Genomic DNA, 18901 nt, shown 5'->3' with positions numbered 1-18901 from the left:
TATTATTATTAGTAGTAGTAGTAGTAGTAGCAGTAGTAGTAGTATGTCAAAAATAATAGTTGGAATCTAGGCCTGCCACCACTGCAGAAAAAATATTCTAGAAGAAACACTGCAGTAGATGATTGTGACCTGGGTTGCTATCCCTCTGGTGCTACAACAACAGTATAACAGTTTATTGAACAATGTACATTTTTGACAAGTGTGCTACAGCTGCTCTGTCTGTTTTATGTGTGGTTGCAAATCAGTGCACTTGATGACTGCCTTAAATCTACAACCTATAAAAATGGCCAAATGCTAGGTATCTTTCCTACTGACAGGCCTGTAATGAAGCCATTTTCCTGCTTGTTTTCTGTTGTTGTTGTCATATGTCCCCTATCTCAAGAAGGGCTACTGCATATGCCTTCTCTGATGCCCCAGAAAGCCTGTCACTGCATTGTTTTTAAACTAGTGGCATATGAAGCACTTCTCAAAACACTCAGAAGAAAACTTACAGCACTCGACTATACCATGCGATCATGCAGGCGCCTGACTGACTGCTACATTGCAGAGTGGCAGTATGAGAAAACAACTTTGACATCTTTCCCTATCAATGAAAGAACGACCAGTTTCATTCTCGTGGACATAGCACAGCTCCTCTTTCAGCACAAACCCAGTCTAATACAAATCAATATTTTTCCAAGTAGACATGTCTGTAAACTCTAGGAAAGTTACATGACATGCTTCGTATTTTGCATGCATAGCAGAACGTCTACTATGTGAACTATGTAAAGGGACCAAATCATGTTTATAATGTTAGATATCTTACCAGACAAAATAAATTGTAAAAAATGCTAACATAATATATGGAAATATATTTTGATGGCATTCTACAAGTACAGACCTTGGGGTTGTGGTTCTATATTAGGCATGAGGCCTAAAATGCAATCTGTTTGCACCTCTTCACAATCCCCCCAAACAAAAAAAAACAAATTCATTTCTAAAAGAGAACCCTGGAGAGACATTCTGTTCATCTGCCCCTAGGGCACTATCCACCCTTGAACACCCACACACAGACACAGTGGTGTCCTGCATTATCCTCTCTGTTGTCACATAAAGGACCAGAAAACAGTTCAGCGCTCTCTCTCGCTCTCTCTCCCTTAGCAAACCTGTAGTAGCTGAGTTCCAGGGCACTGATAGGCAGAGCAGTGAGAGGACCTTTAAACAATGTGCTGAATATCTAAATCCCAAGCACACACAACTTACACGGCTCACATGCTTTTCTAGGATTGGAGTTTAATGGAATACAAGTATTTGGAATACATATTCAGAGTACAGAGATATAATATCTGTATTCAGTCCACAGTGCATTTTAAAAAGGCAGTATTCAGAATGCAGTTACTTTTTACATTATTAGGAGAATACTTTTAGTGCACAGTGTTCATGAGTAAAAAGCTTGGAAGCAGTGTTGTACTGGACTTTTGCTTGGGGGATTGTGGGAGCAGCAGTTGAGAAAAAAAGTTGAGAATTTCAGAACTTTATGAAACATATTAGAGAAAAAATTCCAGGAAGAACAAAAATTACATATATATATATATATATATATATATATTTTAACAGATTGTTACTGAATACATTTAGTATATTTACTAATCAGCCAATCTGCCCAAATCTATGCTTCACAAGTATGTATTAGAACTGTAGAGTTGATATTGGAATTTTGCTGAACTGTTTAAATGTAATTACATCATTATTTACATAGTACATTCCAAGTTTTTTCGCATTTGTTTTGATGTCAACAGATAACAAAAACTGGGGAAACATTTCAAGAATGCTTTTCTTTCCTTAAAAGTAAGACTGTATGCACAATAATAACTTTTTGCCAAATTAAAAAATAAGATCATCTCTTCTTCTTACAAACACAAATGTGGTACAGATTGCTAACAGAAATTCTCCACTTTTTTTCTTCAAAACAGCATGGAGCTGTGAGTGGGAAATAATATTCAATTACAGTATGCTTCTGAAAGGGTTAATATGGGACCAATCAAATGCATTCATTTTGTGAGAACCTGTTTTTTGTGAGAAAAGAGGTCTGTTCTCCTGAGGTGCTGAGTGTGGTACTCAGTGTGTATGTATGAAGGCTGCTGTTTTGAGTCAGATCTCTGCCAACAGAGTAGTTTGAAAGAAAGAGTGAGTAGAAAAGTGGTGCATGTGGGTTCACACACACATACACAGTGAGGGTAAACAGAGGGCCCATGATGCATGGCCCTGGGCAGGTTGCAGTGCCATCCCCTACATAGAGCTTTAGAGCAGCTGCCCTCTGGGCCTGTTCCTCCATGCCATCTGTGAGATTATACAGCAAAGTGTATTGCTATGCAGACACCAGAGTGGCTCTCATTTCTCTCTTCTGAAAAAACACTTTCTCTTGCTTTTCCACTTCCTACATGTCTCTCAAGCCCTCTCTCTTAAACACATAGCCAGACATTCACACACGTGTAAAAGACATGCTGCATTCAGCAGGTGAGATGCTGCTGTATGGTTTTGATGTGTTCGATGAAGAACTTATATTTTGACTGCTTTCAAGACTGACTACTCTGCAGTTGAGTTCTTTTTAGAATGAGTTTATACAAACATTCAGTCTCCACTTGCAAAAGTGGTTACCTCATACTAGTACTAGTGGCTGTTCAAATTCTTAAGACCAATTACTATGGAATTCAGCCAGATCTACTTGGTAGACACTTTTCATGAAATAGAAGAACAGTAAATTTGCATACATAGGAGTGCCTCAGTGCTGCTAGTTGACTTTTTCAAAAAAGCCTCTCCATCGTTCAAGATAGTTAAAATGACTACAGCCATAAGTCCACCAACAACCCTGTGGATCGCTACTTAAAAACTGCTTTCATAATATTTTCTTTTTAATGAAAAAACATGGTCTTTGGCAAATACAGTACTGTGCAAAAGTTAGAGACCACTGTTCATTTATTTAATTACTAGTTAAAATGGCCATTAAGTAGAAGTTCAGTGTTAGGAAAAAAGCAGAAAACATATTTAACAGAAACTTGCACAGAAGCCTCAAAAACTAAATATATATATATTTTTTTTTCAGTATTTAGTGTGTCCACCCTTTGCCTTTTTTACAGCTTCTTTTTTTTTCCAGAAGACTTTCAGTTTATCAAAGAAATGTGTTTTTCCACACCTCCAAAGTTCAGTCTTAGAAGTTGGTTACATTTTTTGCTTCTCACAATATAAGAAATCCCAAACACATTCAGTAATGGCTCTGGGGTGGACAGTCCATTGTTCTGAGAACATCAGCAGCTTCTTTGTTTTTTGCAAATCTTCTTTTATTTATTCAGAACCATAGCGTTGTGTTCTCACAGTGGAAGGATGGGCCTTCCACTGAAGGAAGGATCCACCTGTGGATTTTTTCAGATCTAAAGCAAGTTTGATTTTCTCTTATTTCTCAAAGATGAAAGTTTTAAGTTCTGTTGATATGATAGTGACAGTTTTGGTGGTCTTGCACTGTTGTTAGGAGTCCCATAAACTCCGGTGTTCCAAACTCCTGTTCTTTCCTCTTATTTTTGTCTTATTTTCCCATTCTTTATGCAAGTGGACTATCTTATATTTAACTTCCTCAGAAAGATCTCCTGAAAAAATTGAACTTAATTGCTGTTTTGAGTGGAAATAAAATTAATGGAAGGATGTCTCTGACTTTTGCACAGTATTGTGCATGTAATACATTAATAATTCAATCAGTGGTAAATAAGAAATAAAAAATGCCTAATAGAACAGATTGCTCAGTGCTAAACATGGCAATTTTACTTAAGTTTATGTTGATTTGTCCATTTATTCATAGTCCTCTGAAATGTGAGGACTATGTATACAAACACTTGCACCTTTATTGTTATTTAACGTTCTGCACTTTATTGCACTGTACTCACTAGCCATGATCAACTGTACTGTCTGGGACCAGACTGTAACTGTAATGTTATTTGAAGAAACGGAGAGCTTGTTTCACACACTACGTTGTTTTTTTTTTAGTGAATCAAATAATAGCTAAGACATGCCATGGTGGAATTATTGCCATTGGCTTTTGTGTATGGTGCACACTAACAAATGTGAAATTCTATATATATATATATATATATATATATATATATATATACACACACTTTATTGTGGAAGTCACATTGTGGGCCATTTGAGACAATAACTTGACTACAAATAACTTCAGACAAAGAACGAAGAACAAAGTAAAAGCGTGACTCTGTGCCAGACTGACCTCTATTTGAAGACAAAGAGATGCCCTGCCCCCCCAGTTTGTGTCTAACAGGAAGAGATTAAACTTGCCTTGAACTCAACTTGGGCTCATAGGTTGCTGAGTCCCAAAACTCTGTTTGAGCTCTGGACTTTAGAGGCTAGGTCTAAATTTATAGTGATAGAAAAAAAGTACAAAATTTGCCTTGGTGGGCTCAAGGACCCATACTGTGATGCTCCTGTAGATTAAGAGTGCCACTCTGACTAAAATTAGGTAGTTTCTCAGGAAGCAGGAGCTCAGCCTAACGTACTGGCGAAACCCCTTTTACTTTAATCATAAACATAGCAGATTGATCTCAGCAGAATATAAAGACTGTCCAGCCACTATAGAAGTAAGGCAGTTGAAAAAGTCAGCATCAGTCAGTACTGTTTTCTTAAAATCCTCTACCAGTGTGACGGAGCACAGCTAAAGACATCTAGGGGAGGATTTAGTGTTTTATAAGCTTAGTTTGGTGAATGCTAAGAGGTACATGCCTGAGAAGTTCTAATAATAATCCAACATGTATCATCTGACCTATCAGCTATATGATACAAGGAGCTCTAGCCCTCTACTCACCTCAATAACTTTATTCATGTTAACCCACCACTAAGTGGCCAGGAGATGCCAGCGGGGCCAGACTTCCATGCATCACTCCTATAACTTGAGATTAATTTGACCTATTTGCAGTGTACTTCCATGTAGTTACTAAACAGTAAGCCTTAGAATGTAATAAGCTTGGTAATTTTAAGGTTAAAGTGTAAGATGATGGATGACATACACAAGACATACACAATTCAAGCATTATTGTGAGGAAGTATTAAATGGTATAAAAAAAAAAAAGTGTGAAGGGGTTTATAATTTCATATTTCATATTATGCCCATAAACAGTATATGCGTTTAAATGTCTCTGAGACAGAGGGCAGAGTAGTGTGAAGAGAGTGTGTTGCCTGTCATAGATCACATGTAGAGGTCATAAGAGGGCAGCAGTGCTACACGTCCCTGTAGGCCTCGGCTCTCCTCTTCCTCTTTTTCTCCTGCAATCAGCCTTTTCAGCACACACAGTGGCATTAGCACACCCTAATCTCTCTGATTCCTGCCTGCTTTTCAGCCACCCACTCCCATTAGGCTCCTCTGCCCTATTTCCCTGGTGCATCCACTAGCCGTGCTAAGTAAACAAGGTGGTTTTATGAGCCTGGCTAAGCAGGTGTTAACTCTTGTTCTGCGCTGACTCTGTGTTGGCATGTGAACAATACTGGGCCAGCAAGCCCGTGCGCAGACACCAAAGGCCTTTCAGCCCGCGGCTCTCCCTCCTCTCCGCCCCTCGTCAAGCCGCCAGGCCAGAGAGAGGCGGTGCTCTTTGGGGGCCATTGTTTAGGCCTTAAGCATTCCTCCCATTCTGGAGTGGCCGGCGGCATCACAAAGAGAGGCGGGATTAGGCGCGGCTGGCCCTTGCCCCATGGCCTCATGGGATTAGGCTTCTATGGAAGGGGGCAGCAACGGATCAGCGCTGAAAAAGAGGCTGGAATCCCAGAGCTCACTCCACAGGCTTTGAGGGGAAAGGCAGAGTGGGAGAGAAAATCCCCATGGCCCCAAGACTCTGTCTCTCTCTGCCTGGCTGCAGGGGCGTTGACGAGTGCTGCTTTCAGAAGCCTTGCTCCCTGCCCCTAAACCGCTCCCCTGATGGACATATTTGCCTCATAACTATGAATGTGTCTGTCTCTGAGGATCAGCGGCGCACTCCCCCAATTATAGCTGTTTTGGGACTAATGTCTGTATCAGCAAAGCACTGCCTGTATCACCCTCTCTTTTTAGTATGTCGTTCCTCCAGTGAAGGCTGATTGAGAATTTAATCAAATGAAGGTTTGTTGTGTCAGAGGGAGGATGATTATTATATATTAGGTCAAAATCAAATATACTATATGTCACTTAGACACAATACAGACATCACGTAAATAGCAGTATGCTTGAGTTTGGCTGTTCTTTATCAGTATACTGGCTTTATAATGTGTATGCGGCTTTTCAGCATTTTAGCAGTTCTGTTGCTAATAATGAACACTCTGAGTCTAAACTGGAGCCCTTTGCATCAAACTGGAACTTTGGTAGCTCCAATTCAATTGAAGGTCAGTTGAAATGATGAGAATCTAATCAGAGTGGTTGCTACATTGAAAGTGTTATCATAAGAGTGATTTTTCTTTATTTCCCTTGTGCAGCGGAAAAGCCATAACAGCATGTTTGAATTCGGCTATTCTGATAATAGGTGCATATTTCATCTTGGATTCTGTGTGAGACAGTATTGCAGATTTACCTCATTATATACATGGAGGGAAATGATGATTATAAACCTACATTGAAGCAAAATGCTGCAGCCACAGTTCATGTTTTTAGTTTAGTTTTTTTGTCTTCTAACTCTTGTTCAGAGTGTTTTAGGCACTGAATGCAGGGTTTATATCAACTATTAAATACTGTTCAGATAACTGAGATTTACCCCTCTCTCTCTTTCTCCCTAGCTGCCATGTGGTGATGGAGAGGTGTATGAGGAGGCCAGTCAGTGTGTGTCTCTGCTGGCTCAACTGTACGGAGGGGATGGAGCTGACCATCTGCACCCTGAAGATCTGCTCAGCCTTGCACACACACTGCAGATACACCCTGAGCCAAGACAGCAGCGATTGCTGCTCCGCGTACTTAAACGACTGGTGAGCATTTATATGTTGATGTGCCAGAGTTATATGGATTGTAATATGACGGTATTTGCAACATTTTTTCATAAGTCAAAACACAGTATAGTTAGTATGAGCTGAGCTAACATTCTTGCCCACTGACTTAGAATGTTACAAATGACACAGGCCATATTTTACAGCCCTAGAAACTTGAGTGTTCAGACCTTAGTAATTAGTAAACTGATACTGTAACACAATAACACTTCAATGATAATGTTAAGCACTACAAATATTTCCAATAAGAGACAGGCTTGTACAATGCTGATAATCTGTTCTGTGATGTTAATTTCTGGACTAGAACTAAACTCTGAAAAGATTCTGGAGCCTTCAGAGGCTGAAATGTGAACAAATGAACTGCTACATGCACATGGCCTACACCACTGTCATTCATGAATACTATACTAATCAGTCTGATTAGAAATTGGGGAGAAAAAATCTTGCCTCTAAAGAAATAACTGACTCTTAAAATCACTCTTAGATGAAACCAAAATCTCTGCCCTGTGTTTGTAGCAAACAGAAGGTTCTCTTCAGTCATGAATAAGTTGTGTAGCAGGGGGTGATGAATTAAGCTGTTTATGCAGTGTGCTAGTTTGGAAGAGAGTAAGATTGGGCTCTGCCCTGCAGGAGAATGAGATGATCCAAAACTCAAGGCTTGAGTGTGTTTTCTTCCCTCTTTTACACATCTGTGCAGATACTCTTACACACACATGCAGATACACACGCAGGGGTGCAGTCCAAAATCAGCAAGGACAAAAACAGCCCATAACTGCTGAGAAAATAACAAATACAAGGCTGTTTACGCTCATCATACTTGCATTTGTTCTGGCATATCATTGATTATTGCAGCCAGTTTGTTTATTTTTATTTTGGAAACAGGGTGTTGTGGAACAGGTTTTTCTGCTCATGTTTTTTGCAGTAATTGATGGTAAGCTTGCAATTGTGATTAATGTTATCATATATAATGCTGTCTGTTGACATAGGATTGAAATATTCTTGTGACTGAGTAATGTGGCACTGCAACTGAAACACTTAATCTTAGTAACACATAATGTTAGTGCATTCTGAAACTCCCAGGGGCAAACACAAACAGCATGTTCTCTTTAATTTAGAGCATGTATGAATGTGTGCCCTGAAGAGGAATGTTTGGATTAGGAGCTCTGTGGGGAAACAGTATTGAAGAGTTTACCTGTCTGCAAAAATATGGTGTGTGGGTGTGTTTGCGTTTGTGTGTGTGTGCATGTGTGTGAGAGGTGAAAATGTGGCTGCCCTCTTTGCCAAGGGAGAAGACTGAGTCATGTTTCTGATGACTTCATCTTTGCTCAAGCACTGCAGGTATTTAGAGATGAGCTGTTGTCTCTTACAGAGTTCAGTGAGACCAGACTCTCCTCAGACTGACACATAGCTTACACATTCTGTCCTGCTTAAAACACTGTGGATACACTGAGACCTGGACAACAGTTAAGTGAATCAGTTCAGTCATTTATTCCAAACTTCTGAATAATTAAATTATAAAAGTTTTTATTTTTAGGGTTGCCAGAGAATTCTGTTTGTAATATAATGGCAACAAAACGTTAGTAACCAGACCAGAACATGTGCATGCAATTCTAAACTAAGCAAGTCTGTGAAGCAAAAAATGTAAAAAATATAATTTTACATTAATCAATAACATAATGCGTGATCTATCTAGTAAACAGCGTAAGTGAACTTCCTATGAACCTCCCTCCTTGCAATTCCCAAGACAGATTTATGCTTTTTTATCTTGGCCACTAATAATACCTCCAGTGTGCTTATCATAAGCTGCTTTAGACCTTATTAACTTTGTTGTTTCTGTTAAATCTGAAAATTTGTTTTCACACTTTGCATTCTTTTAACCTTCTTTTATCAGTCTGCAAGTTCAAACCTTTAAGGCCAATGTATACGTACAGAATACTTATAGCAAAGAATGAAACCTATGTAGGGAGAGAGGAAAGGAAGCCATATGGGCCATACTATGGTACCTATATGTGGTTGCAGATCAGTTTAAGGTTATATTCTTTACATATTCAACAAAAAGAGACCAAGTTAAATGAAGCTTTTTTGAGACCTTTGTAATACAAAACCTTCTCCAGTTTTAAAGAAGTCAGCACCTCCTCAATTCATGGTACAAAAGGATAAAATGGGCTTTTTAGATTTTCAGTGGAGCAAAATGAGACACCAAGTTATAAGTGATGCACATGCAATGACATTTGATGATGAGCAGAAAGATTCTGTTGAGGTTGGATTGCACTGACAATTACAGTTAATGTGTTAGAGTCAAAGATTTGAATCAAGAGGTGTATTTTAGATAATCAGTCGTTGGAAAATGTGATCAATGCAGTAATTGGTCACATGTTGTCATTACTCTAATTAAACAAATCAATAATAAATGATTACTGATCAGAATCGTGCCCTGAATGAGATGGTGGCACACAGAAAGCTCCAACATGCAATAAAGCTTCTACAGGCTGCTCCATTTTACTGTGGACAATGCAGACCATTTTACTATGCGTCAACCCCTCTAGTGGTTGATTTAAATGAGGTGAGGGGTCATCACCAAAGTGTGAAGGTATCTCCTGTGATGCAGTCCATTTGGTAGAGTTACCACTAGCATCAATGAGGAGAGGGTGTTTGTTAGCTTCTGCCCATCTAACACTTAAAGGCATCTCCAGTTTAAAACTAGCCTTTACAAAATCTGTAGATCCTGGAGCGCAGTAGATCATTTCTTAAGTGAAATTTTGATCTCACTGCTTTTGGATCGTCATGCTAAAAACAGCATACATTATTACAAAAGAAAAATTAGGGAAAAACATTGAGTGTGTAATAAACAGCACATTGCGTATCCTACGCTATGCAAACAATGCCATACAACTGCCAAGAATGTCAAGCAGACTGCAAGAACTGGTGTTGTATTGCTGAATAATGTGGTGCTATTGACTGCTCAGCGCTCCAATCAAACTGAAGAAGTGAATGTATCTTTCCTGTAGTGATGCATTATGTGGGACAGAAAAATCACAGCAAAAATCATGTAGCTTAAGGCCTGTATAAGAATCTCGACTTAACAGACATGGCAGGCATGAAGGCAACACTGGTTTATTCATTTAAGCATATATGTGTGGTACTTGTTCATTAGATCAGCATCGTTCTGACTCAAATCTATTGTTCTTAACAACCTACTGTCAAAAATATCATCTTAGTTTAAATTAAAAAAATCAGATGTGCCAATTGTTCTCAATAGTACAGTTCATACTTCCTGTATCTGTGTATATGCAGCTGCAGACCTTGTAGCATGGCACTGACTTTAATATTTGAGCAGGAGCCCTGGGCTAATATCTCATCACACAGGGTCTTCCCTCCAGTGTTCTCCTCACGTTCAATCAAACGATGTTAACAATTTAAAGGCCAACGTCTCCCAATGCTCTTCCTGAGAAGACTGATCTGAGGCCCTCTACTGCCATCTCCTCCTTGTGCACCCCTAATGAGTGAGTGTGTGTGTGTGTGTGTGTGTGTGTGTGTGTGTGTGTGTGTGTGTGTGTGTGTGTGTGTGCGCGTGTGTGTGTGTGTGTGTGTGTGCATATTCATACTCTGAGAGGGAATTGAAATGTATATGCTTGTCTGGGGGATCATGTTTGTGCAAGTACAGGATTGTTCTGTGAGTCTACCCTGGTATATTAGTATGCTCTTGCTGTGACATTTTACAATAATGGGATAGCTGTAGAGGTTCCTTCTCTTATTAAGAAGCACAGAAATGCATTGGTACTATTTTAGGGACAAAAACATAAACACTGACAGCTGAATACCACATACTAGACATCAGAATTAAATATGCCTCTCTGACAGGTCATGTTTGTGCAAGTACAGGATTGTTCTATGAGTCTGTGTGAAGCTATTGTTGCTACCCTGTTATATTACTCTGCTATTGCTGTGACCGTTTACACTAATGGGGCAGCTGTAGACTTCCTCTTATTCTCTTATTAAGAAGCAAGGAAAGTGCAAACACTAAAAACACTAAAACACTAAAACACTGAGGACCACAAACTAGATATGAGTAATTTTCTTATCTCAGTGGTACCTGAAAATGTGTCAAAATGGATAGTTTAGCATCATCATGGCTGATGTTATCCCGTGTTTCCCTGTCTGTTTCACCACATCCTTAAAAGAAATGAATTGTGACATCACCCTTCTCCAACTCACCTGCACTGTGTTGTTTAGACTCATTGTATATCTGCATTTCAATCCTCTTGCCTTTTTTCTTTTAGTTATCTGATCATACAGCACTGCTTCCGTCTCCTCAAACTACCACCGCAGCTCTACTCACCAATGAGGGCTCTAATTGGCCTCATTAGACTCTCCTGAGCAGTATCACAATACTCCTGTCATTTAGCAGTGCTACCTTTTATTTCTTATCATTTAGCTGTAGTTATTGCACTGCTATCGAGGTTGGCACTGGAGTAATTAATTTGTAAGCTCTGAATGTTGTTCACAGTGTGTGTGTGTGTATGTGTGTGTGTTTGTGCACACTAAATCCATTAGCTGAACAGGATAACAATAGCTCTGGCTGTCTGTCAAGCTCTGTATTTCACACAGTGGCTGAGTAAGTATTGATTTAGAATTTGTTGAGAATGAGAACTGGTAGTAGTGGTATGTCTGTCTGTAGGTGTGTAGATCACGCTCATGTGTGCGGGTGTCCACACTGGATGATGCACATGTTTAACAAGGCAAGAGATTGACTGGCACTGCTCTATTGATCTAGTACGCTTGGTGGCAGATACTTAATCATTTTCTCAGGTCAAGTCATGGGAGGGGTAACTTTCTGGTTTGTGAAAATGAACTTGCCTTTGTAAGCCATGGAGTCTTGGTGGACTGAGTACTGAGGATAATTTCAAAATGATGTGGAAAAGACTCTTTCTACAACAGACGGGGTGTGTTTTGTGTATATAAGTGTATATGTGTGCCTTGTCCCTGTCCTGGTTAAATTGAGACTCACCCACTTCAGCACTAATGGAATGAGATGAGACCAGGTCAGACCATGTCTCAGCTCCTGCCTGCTGTGCTAACTCCTGCAGATAAATCAGCCTGTCAAGTCTCTCTCTCTCTCTCTCTCTCTCTCTCTCCCTCCCTCTCTCCCTCTCTCCCTCTTTCCCTCTCTAACCCTGTCCAAACTGAAACCAAATAAAAAAACTAAATCCATAGAAACTTCTGACTATGTAAAAACATTATTAACCCATAAACATACACACAAACACAGAGTCTCCTTCGCATTGACACTGGACAAGTGTAATTTGTGTGGGACTTGACAGGCTTGATTCATACAGGAAAAATATTTCCTCAAATTAACACAGAAAGCTCAGCTTGGAACATCATTGACTAGACGTACATGTCTGTGATAAGTTATGGGCTGACATCCAATAACAATCACATCACAGCATGCAGCCATGTTCATTACTGGGTTTTATTAAGAGCAGGACTGCTATTTACTGAGGGAGCTTCAGGTAATTACAGATCATTCACTACTTGTCAGAATTATTACTGTCAGACTTGTGAAAACTGTAACTGTCGGTAATCACTTAAATAACAGTTTCTCCTCAGGTAAAACCAGTGCAGCTTGAAAAGAGCTTAAAACCCCTTTTTAAGGATTAGTAATACTGTTGATAGGGTTGATAATACTGCCCATGTTACTAACTACATTTCATGTCCAGATATGGGATCAATAATTATGTTACATATGCATATTGGCCCAAGTAAGTCCTTAGTTAGTCTGACAAACTGAACCGAAAAAAGATGTTTAAAACAGTTGTAGAAAACACTAGTACATTAAAAAATATGTTTATATGCAGGCCAGCATAGTCCTTACCTTATTAAGTAAAGCATTCCCTTCATGATGCACCAAATGGGTTTCTCGCTGTTTAAAAGTGTTTCTTTCTTCTCCTTCCTTTTAAATATGTAATGGTGTCTATTTCTGACAAAATGTTTAACATTAGAGCTGTCTCTTCCATGCAAAAGTGTAGCGTGTCATGTGTGAGGTACTATAGCAAATGTGAGCCAGTGGAGCAATCTTAGCATTTACTGAAGCGTTTACTTGTCTAAAGCATTTATTTAAGCATTTGCTTGTCTAAATCTGTCTCGAATAGTCCAGCTAATATCAGCCTGGACTATGTTTTAATCACTCTATGCTTAGATCCACTTAGGCCTTAGTCGGACCGTGACATGCTATTTACATGATCACAGCATAGCTAGACTAGCAGTCTTAGAGTAATACATAGACAGAGAGTTGATTTCTGTCAGCGATAGTAAGTTTCTACTGTTATCTGAGGAATACTTGACAGATATTTTCCTACTCTATTTGTTGTCAAAGTCCTACAACTTCCTATACTCAGGTAAAGTATGTTAACAGCACTTAGGTAAAATATGTAAATAGCATGCAGTCATGCGGTGCTGCTGTTTCGTATTTGTAAAGGATTACTGTTCTTCTCCTCTCATTTCTTTTCTTATGATATCTGTTAATTAAAATATATAGTGCTCACAATATCCTTTGGTTGAAGTCTGTCCGCTGTTCTTGTATACTGCAGCTGTCTCGCCCAGGTAATAAGGATATAGTTGTTGCTGTCACTGTGCAATCTCAATCAACCCTGTAACTGTCATGTGAGTGCTAACAAGAGAGAAGAGGGAGAGACAGTCACAGTGAGGGTGAAAAAAGTGAAAAAGTGATTGAAGGAGAGAAAGACATACACACTTATGGTGAGATACGCATGCACACACATATAGTGCTCCCAGGACAGGGGCGAGTGGCTGCCTGTATTGAGTGTATGAATAATGCAGAGGTAGGAGCAGGACAGCGGTTCTCGCAGACACACACACTCACGCACACACACACTATGTGCTCTCACTCCTGGGATTGAGAGCTGTGCTCATTAGCTCGGCTCTGGCCACCCCTACAGATTGCACCCCCTCACAGCACGACAGCAGCAACAGTGGCCCTCCTCCCGGCTGCTGCATGAAAGAGTATTGACCCAGGTACGGTGCCCTGGGCCAGCAGACGGGGCTCACAACCACGGATTTGCACACTGTTCCACCAACAAGAGATAGGAGCTTGTTTTTGAAAGATGAGTCTACATAGTTGAGCACTATGCTGCTGGCCATAGATGGGGACTGAGATGATGTGGGGTGAATTTCTGATTGAGTTTGTGTGAGATTCTGTTGAGTTACTTTGTCTTGATTGGCCTGAAGAAAAGTACCATTGTAGCCACTTTGTCCTGAGCTAGGTGTGAAAATGTATACCAATACCAATATTCAATACCTTCTTTTAGATTACAGACAAAAAGTGTAAGTGGGTTAACCCAGATGTGAGTGTGAGATGCTGGAACAGATATGTTTACTACTCACAGTGAAATGCAGAAAAACCAAGAAGGGTCGATGTTAATAAGATGCAAATGGAATGTAATTTAGACAGCTAATCAGGAGTCTAGGTTTTGGAACAAGCATGCTTATTGGCTTACTGATGCTGAGAAGATTGACTACTTGGGTATGAAATTTGGTACTGATTCACATGCAATTTTTTGAAGCTCTGTAGTATTGAAGTAATTCGGTCATTACCGTAAACATATTGAATTTCGATACCTAGCCCTTCTTTAAAGGAAAGGTTGAGAAATAATAGCACATTTTGTTCATACTCACTCATTTTAGGTCTCCAATAATATTAAGACAATTGACTTTGCAGCTGTTGTGTTAGTCAGGTGTGATTATTTGCGGCCATATTAAGTGCCTATGACACCTAAACCTCATGGGTTTTGCTTGTGGTTTGTGTTAGTGGTAAGATAAAGTAAAAGCTGTCAGAAAAACAAGCCATCATGAGACTAATAAAGAATTTTGAGAAACAGCAAAGTGATACAAAATTTTGTCATGGCAACCAAAGAGATTTCAGGGCCAAAACCTCTTTGAAACTGAGTCTTCACTGGTTAAAACCAAATGCTGAAAGTCAGTGTTTTGATGATACTGGTCTCATAGACTAGATGTCATTATATTCAATGCTTATGTAACCAAGCATCTCAACATTATTTTCTCTAAACTTGGATGTTTTTGTGCTCTAAAGTGGAGTCCTCTAAAAATGAAAAAAAAATAAATAAAATAAAACAATGATGTTTGATGTATTATGCAAAAACTGTGAAGCTATCAAAATGTGATGTTCACTCCCCAGTCTATACAGTTCATATATATGAAAACTAAGCTGCAAAAACAGCCTGTTCAGAATTCACGGTTTCTGTGATGTCATGAAAAGCAACACATTTATATTCCGCCTACAGCAGTTTAGTTCCACCCATTCGCAATGAAATTATAAGGAGAGTTTCAGTCTGTACTGCTTTTTAAATGAGATGCAATACAATGCAACCAATCAGAACAGACATCATTTACATATATCAGTCTTATATGCACAGTAACAAAAAAAGCTAAAGGATAAAGAGAGGTCAGAAAATGGTCATGTTAAAATGATATATGATTGTTTTAGGTACATAAAACCACTTAAATCTAAGAGTAGAGCTCAGAAAGGGAAACAAAATGCAGTCCAAATGTAGGATATGGGCTGTTTAACATTGTAAATGGTCTGAGGGGAAAAAACTTTAACTTTGGTAGTCTAACCATTAGTTATAGTTCATAACTATAGCAGCTGAAAAGTACTGGAGTATAAGGCAAAATTGCTATGGTGAATGTCCATATAACTTTGAATCCGAACTAGAATTAGAATCTGAGAAAAAATCTAAACTCTTTGTCAAATGTGCATAATTGAAATATTTATCAGCTGTGCTGTTATTTCTGCTTGCTTCCCACTCTGACCTTGTACATGTTGGAATGTAGCACACATCTATCTCAGCACTGTTGCTTTTTTCTTGCCTCAAGAGCAAAGCTAATACAACACTCTTCTTCCCACCTCTCTCCAGTCTTATCTCCCCTCCATCCCATCAGCATGATCTGCTCTGCATTGTGTTAGGGGGAAAAACAATGCTATCTCCACATATCTGCATTAGTGTTCAGCCCAACTGCTTATCTGCACTCAGAAACAGCACACCCACTCAGATTCTGGCACTAACTCCCTGAGCTCTTCATGGAAGAAAATTACCACTAAATGCTGGCTCAGGTAGGAGTAGGCCCCAATTTGAAGGCGATAGTATCATCTGGACTAAATGCACCATCAAAATCGCATCAGTCCTACTTGTTAGGAGAGGAGAGAGGTTGTTTCAACTCAAATCTGTGATTGCTGACACCCTCTGAGATGAGGGCTGTTACTACAGAAAAGTTTGTTTCCCAAAGTTCCAGAATTAGATTGATGCAGATTTAGCAAATTAGTTTGTGGAGCTCTGTTTACATCTAAAGCATGTAAAGATTGTATTATTACCCCTTTTCCTTCATGCTTTTCCCATATAAGCTATGCTCTCAGGTTACATTAGTGTTCATATGTGAATTTCTCAAACAGAGGAGTTTATTGTTATTAGTTCACTTGGGTTTATTTTAAACCCTTACTTGATAACATTGTTCTATAGCTTAGTCAGCTGTTGCAATTTCTACACAGCATGCATCTGCAACTGTCCAGATTGTGTTTCTGGCAGTTACTAAAATAGTTTCTGAATAAATATATTTCCTTTGTTTAGGAATTATTTTGCTTCTATGCATGCTTGCTGGCCAGCTAGATTATTTTCTCATTTTAAGCTTAGATAAAGTATGTACTCTTATTCACTTTTGACCCTAACTTGACAGTTTGTATTCCCAGGTTAGTTTACATATAGCAGATGAGTTGTAATATATTTGTGGGCAATTTTCTCATCATCAACATTGACAGCTGTACTGCGCTGGTGTAGCAGCTTTGAGTGCCCCTGATGATATGTGTATGCAGCCTAACACCCTCTTCCCTTAAGCTTCTCCAGTGTACACACCATCATATGTTGTCCTGCCTGACATCTGAACAGGAAGCAGAGTGAATGTTACCTTTTTCAGACCACTTTACCTCAGATGATAAGAACATCTCTTCATTATCTCACAAGACCTGGACACGTCTACACTGCACAGTACACATGAGTCGACATATTTTGACATGTCTTTAAAATCCATAAGTTAGAAGTCCTGTGTCTGGTAAGTTGGTTTCTGAAGAAAAAGCACATTTAATTGGGATTAGGCAAACAGATGGACTTTTGAGTGATGGTTTATTGGACTTCTGAGAGGTGGTTCATTGGGGTGTATAGATCCGGCCACTATCACAGACTATGCAAATCTGCATTACGTTTATGCAAATCATGCAAATCAATTTATATTTTCTTTCCTTTTCCTAAATGACACGGAGCACTTATCCACACGCGAGTGGGCAAGTGACAAAGGGTTTCAATTAAGCGATGGAAAACCAGACTCACTCATCTTCCTCTCAACCCAGCCATCAACAAAGCCCTTTTAATTAGTATTCATTAATTGCTGCGCTGTAAAATCTATGTATGCCCGTTTTTATCAAGCCATCAAAGAGCTCACTAATTGCCTCATAATATCAGAAATAGATCCAGCACGTGTTGAAGCTATTTTCAAACAGCAGTTCAAAGCGAACGGAGGGAGTGGGTTCGATTTCAAGTCCAGGCCGCAACAAAACCTTCATTTAGGATGGGAGCAGCATGCTGTGACTAAGCCCTGTGGTTTTATTTTAAAAGGCGAGACGGTACGTGGTGTTCTTAAGCGCAGACCACAGACCAGTACTCTTCTGTTAGTTCTTCCATGATTCCCAAAGGGTTTTAGCATTGCACATTTACTATTGTGACCATTTTTAAATGATTTTCTACCAAGAGCATGGAAACTTAGCTAAACTTGTTATACTCCAGACGTGTGGACCTAGCCAAGACATTTACTTTTGGGCTAGAATGCCTTTTCAAGCACTCAAGTTCAACCTCTGAGGGACTTTTTTGAAAAGTTCTGTGTGCTGCTAAAAATACAGCATTCCCAATTACTGCAAAGCCCAGTGTTTGTGCACCTGTTGGGTGCTCCACAGTGAAGTTGTTTGTTTCCATGCCATTCTGTTTTTTTTGTAAACAGCAACATAAATGTCAGCAAGTTAATTAAATGTCATGAAACCTCATGTAAAAGCAGATGAAACTAGTTTCAACAATACACGATTCCCCACATTGTGGGCCACCTCTGCTGTACCTCATTCGGTACTGTTTACCGGGATTTCCCTTTGAATTGGCACAAAAGGCTTTCATCAGTTTCTGTTATTTCAGTCGAATCAAAGCATTGGAGCCTACATTCTCTAGTTGGAGCTCAGCAGTAATTATGTGCTGCATGAAGTCATATCTTGTGGTGACTACTCTCGCTTCAAATTCATTTAGTCTCAAAGCTGTATGAGAAATCACTGGACACTTTTTCGGTACATTATTAGAGCTGAGGTCACCAATGGCCAGAGAAAAGAGAGTCTCATAATTGAATGTTCGGACTCCTTAAGAGACTTGATCATTTGTACTTATCTGTAGTGCTCCATTCTGATGAGGATGAGGTGAAGTGAGAAAACCAGAGAGGGAATTAGGAAGGGGGGGGTACGGTGGGTTGTAAGAGCCTAAGTCACTTTCTTTAAAGTGATCAAGCTCCGAAGTCAATAGCAGCTTCCTCGTGTGCTTAAGAAATGACTGTTCAGAAGTGTTAAGATAATGCTTCCCTCTACTAGTAGGACTTCACCAAAGTATCTTACCCTTCAAGTGAATTCCCACTAAAAAATCAAGTAAGGCTTTTCTTAACTAAAGACTAATTAACCAAATTTTGCTCATCATCAGCTTCAACAATGATTGTGTTAACGCAGAGGCAGAAATATTTTGGCATGAAGCACCCAGGAAAGAACTGAATGCAGTTACTAGAATTTTGGCTAGACTTTCACTGGCTGACG

At 39.4% G+C, this 18901-nt stretch overlaps 1 protein-coding gene across 3 annotated transcripts in view; it reads left to right on the top strand.

Moving 5' to 3' along the window:
- Positions 1-18901, top strand: part of ulk4 (unc-51 like kinase 4) — a 119705-nt gene that overhangs the window by 96342 nt on the left and 4462 nt on the right. For all 3 annotated transcript variants that reach the window (XM_036585318.1, XM_036585300.1, XM_036585308.1), the window contains one exon: positions 6778-6963. In XM_036585318.1, the coding sequence (XP_036441211.1) occupies positions 6778-6963 (186 nt within the window). The remainder of the gene's footprint in view (positions 1-6777; positions 6964-18901) is intronic.

The sequence above is a fragment of the Colossoma macropomum genome, unplaced genomic scaffold, assembly GCF_904425465.1.
Source record: "Colossoma macropomum unplaced genomic scaffold, Colossoma_macropomum, whole genome shotgun sequence".
Classification (NCBI taxonomy): Eukaryota; Metazoa; Chordata; class Actinopteri; order Characiformes; family Serrasalmidae; genus Colossoma; species Colossoma macropomum.
The sequence above is the reverse complement of the archived record's forward strand: the minus strand, read 5'-3'. Positions and strand labels throughout refer to the sequence as shown.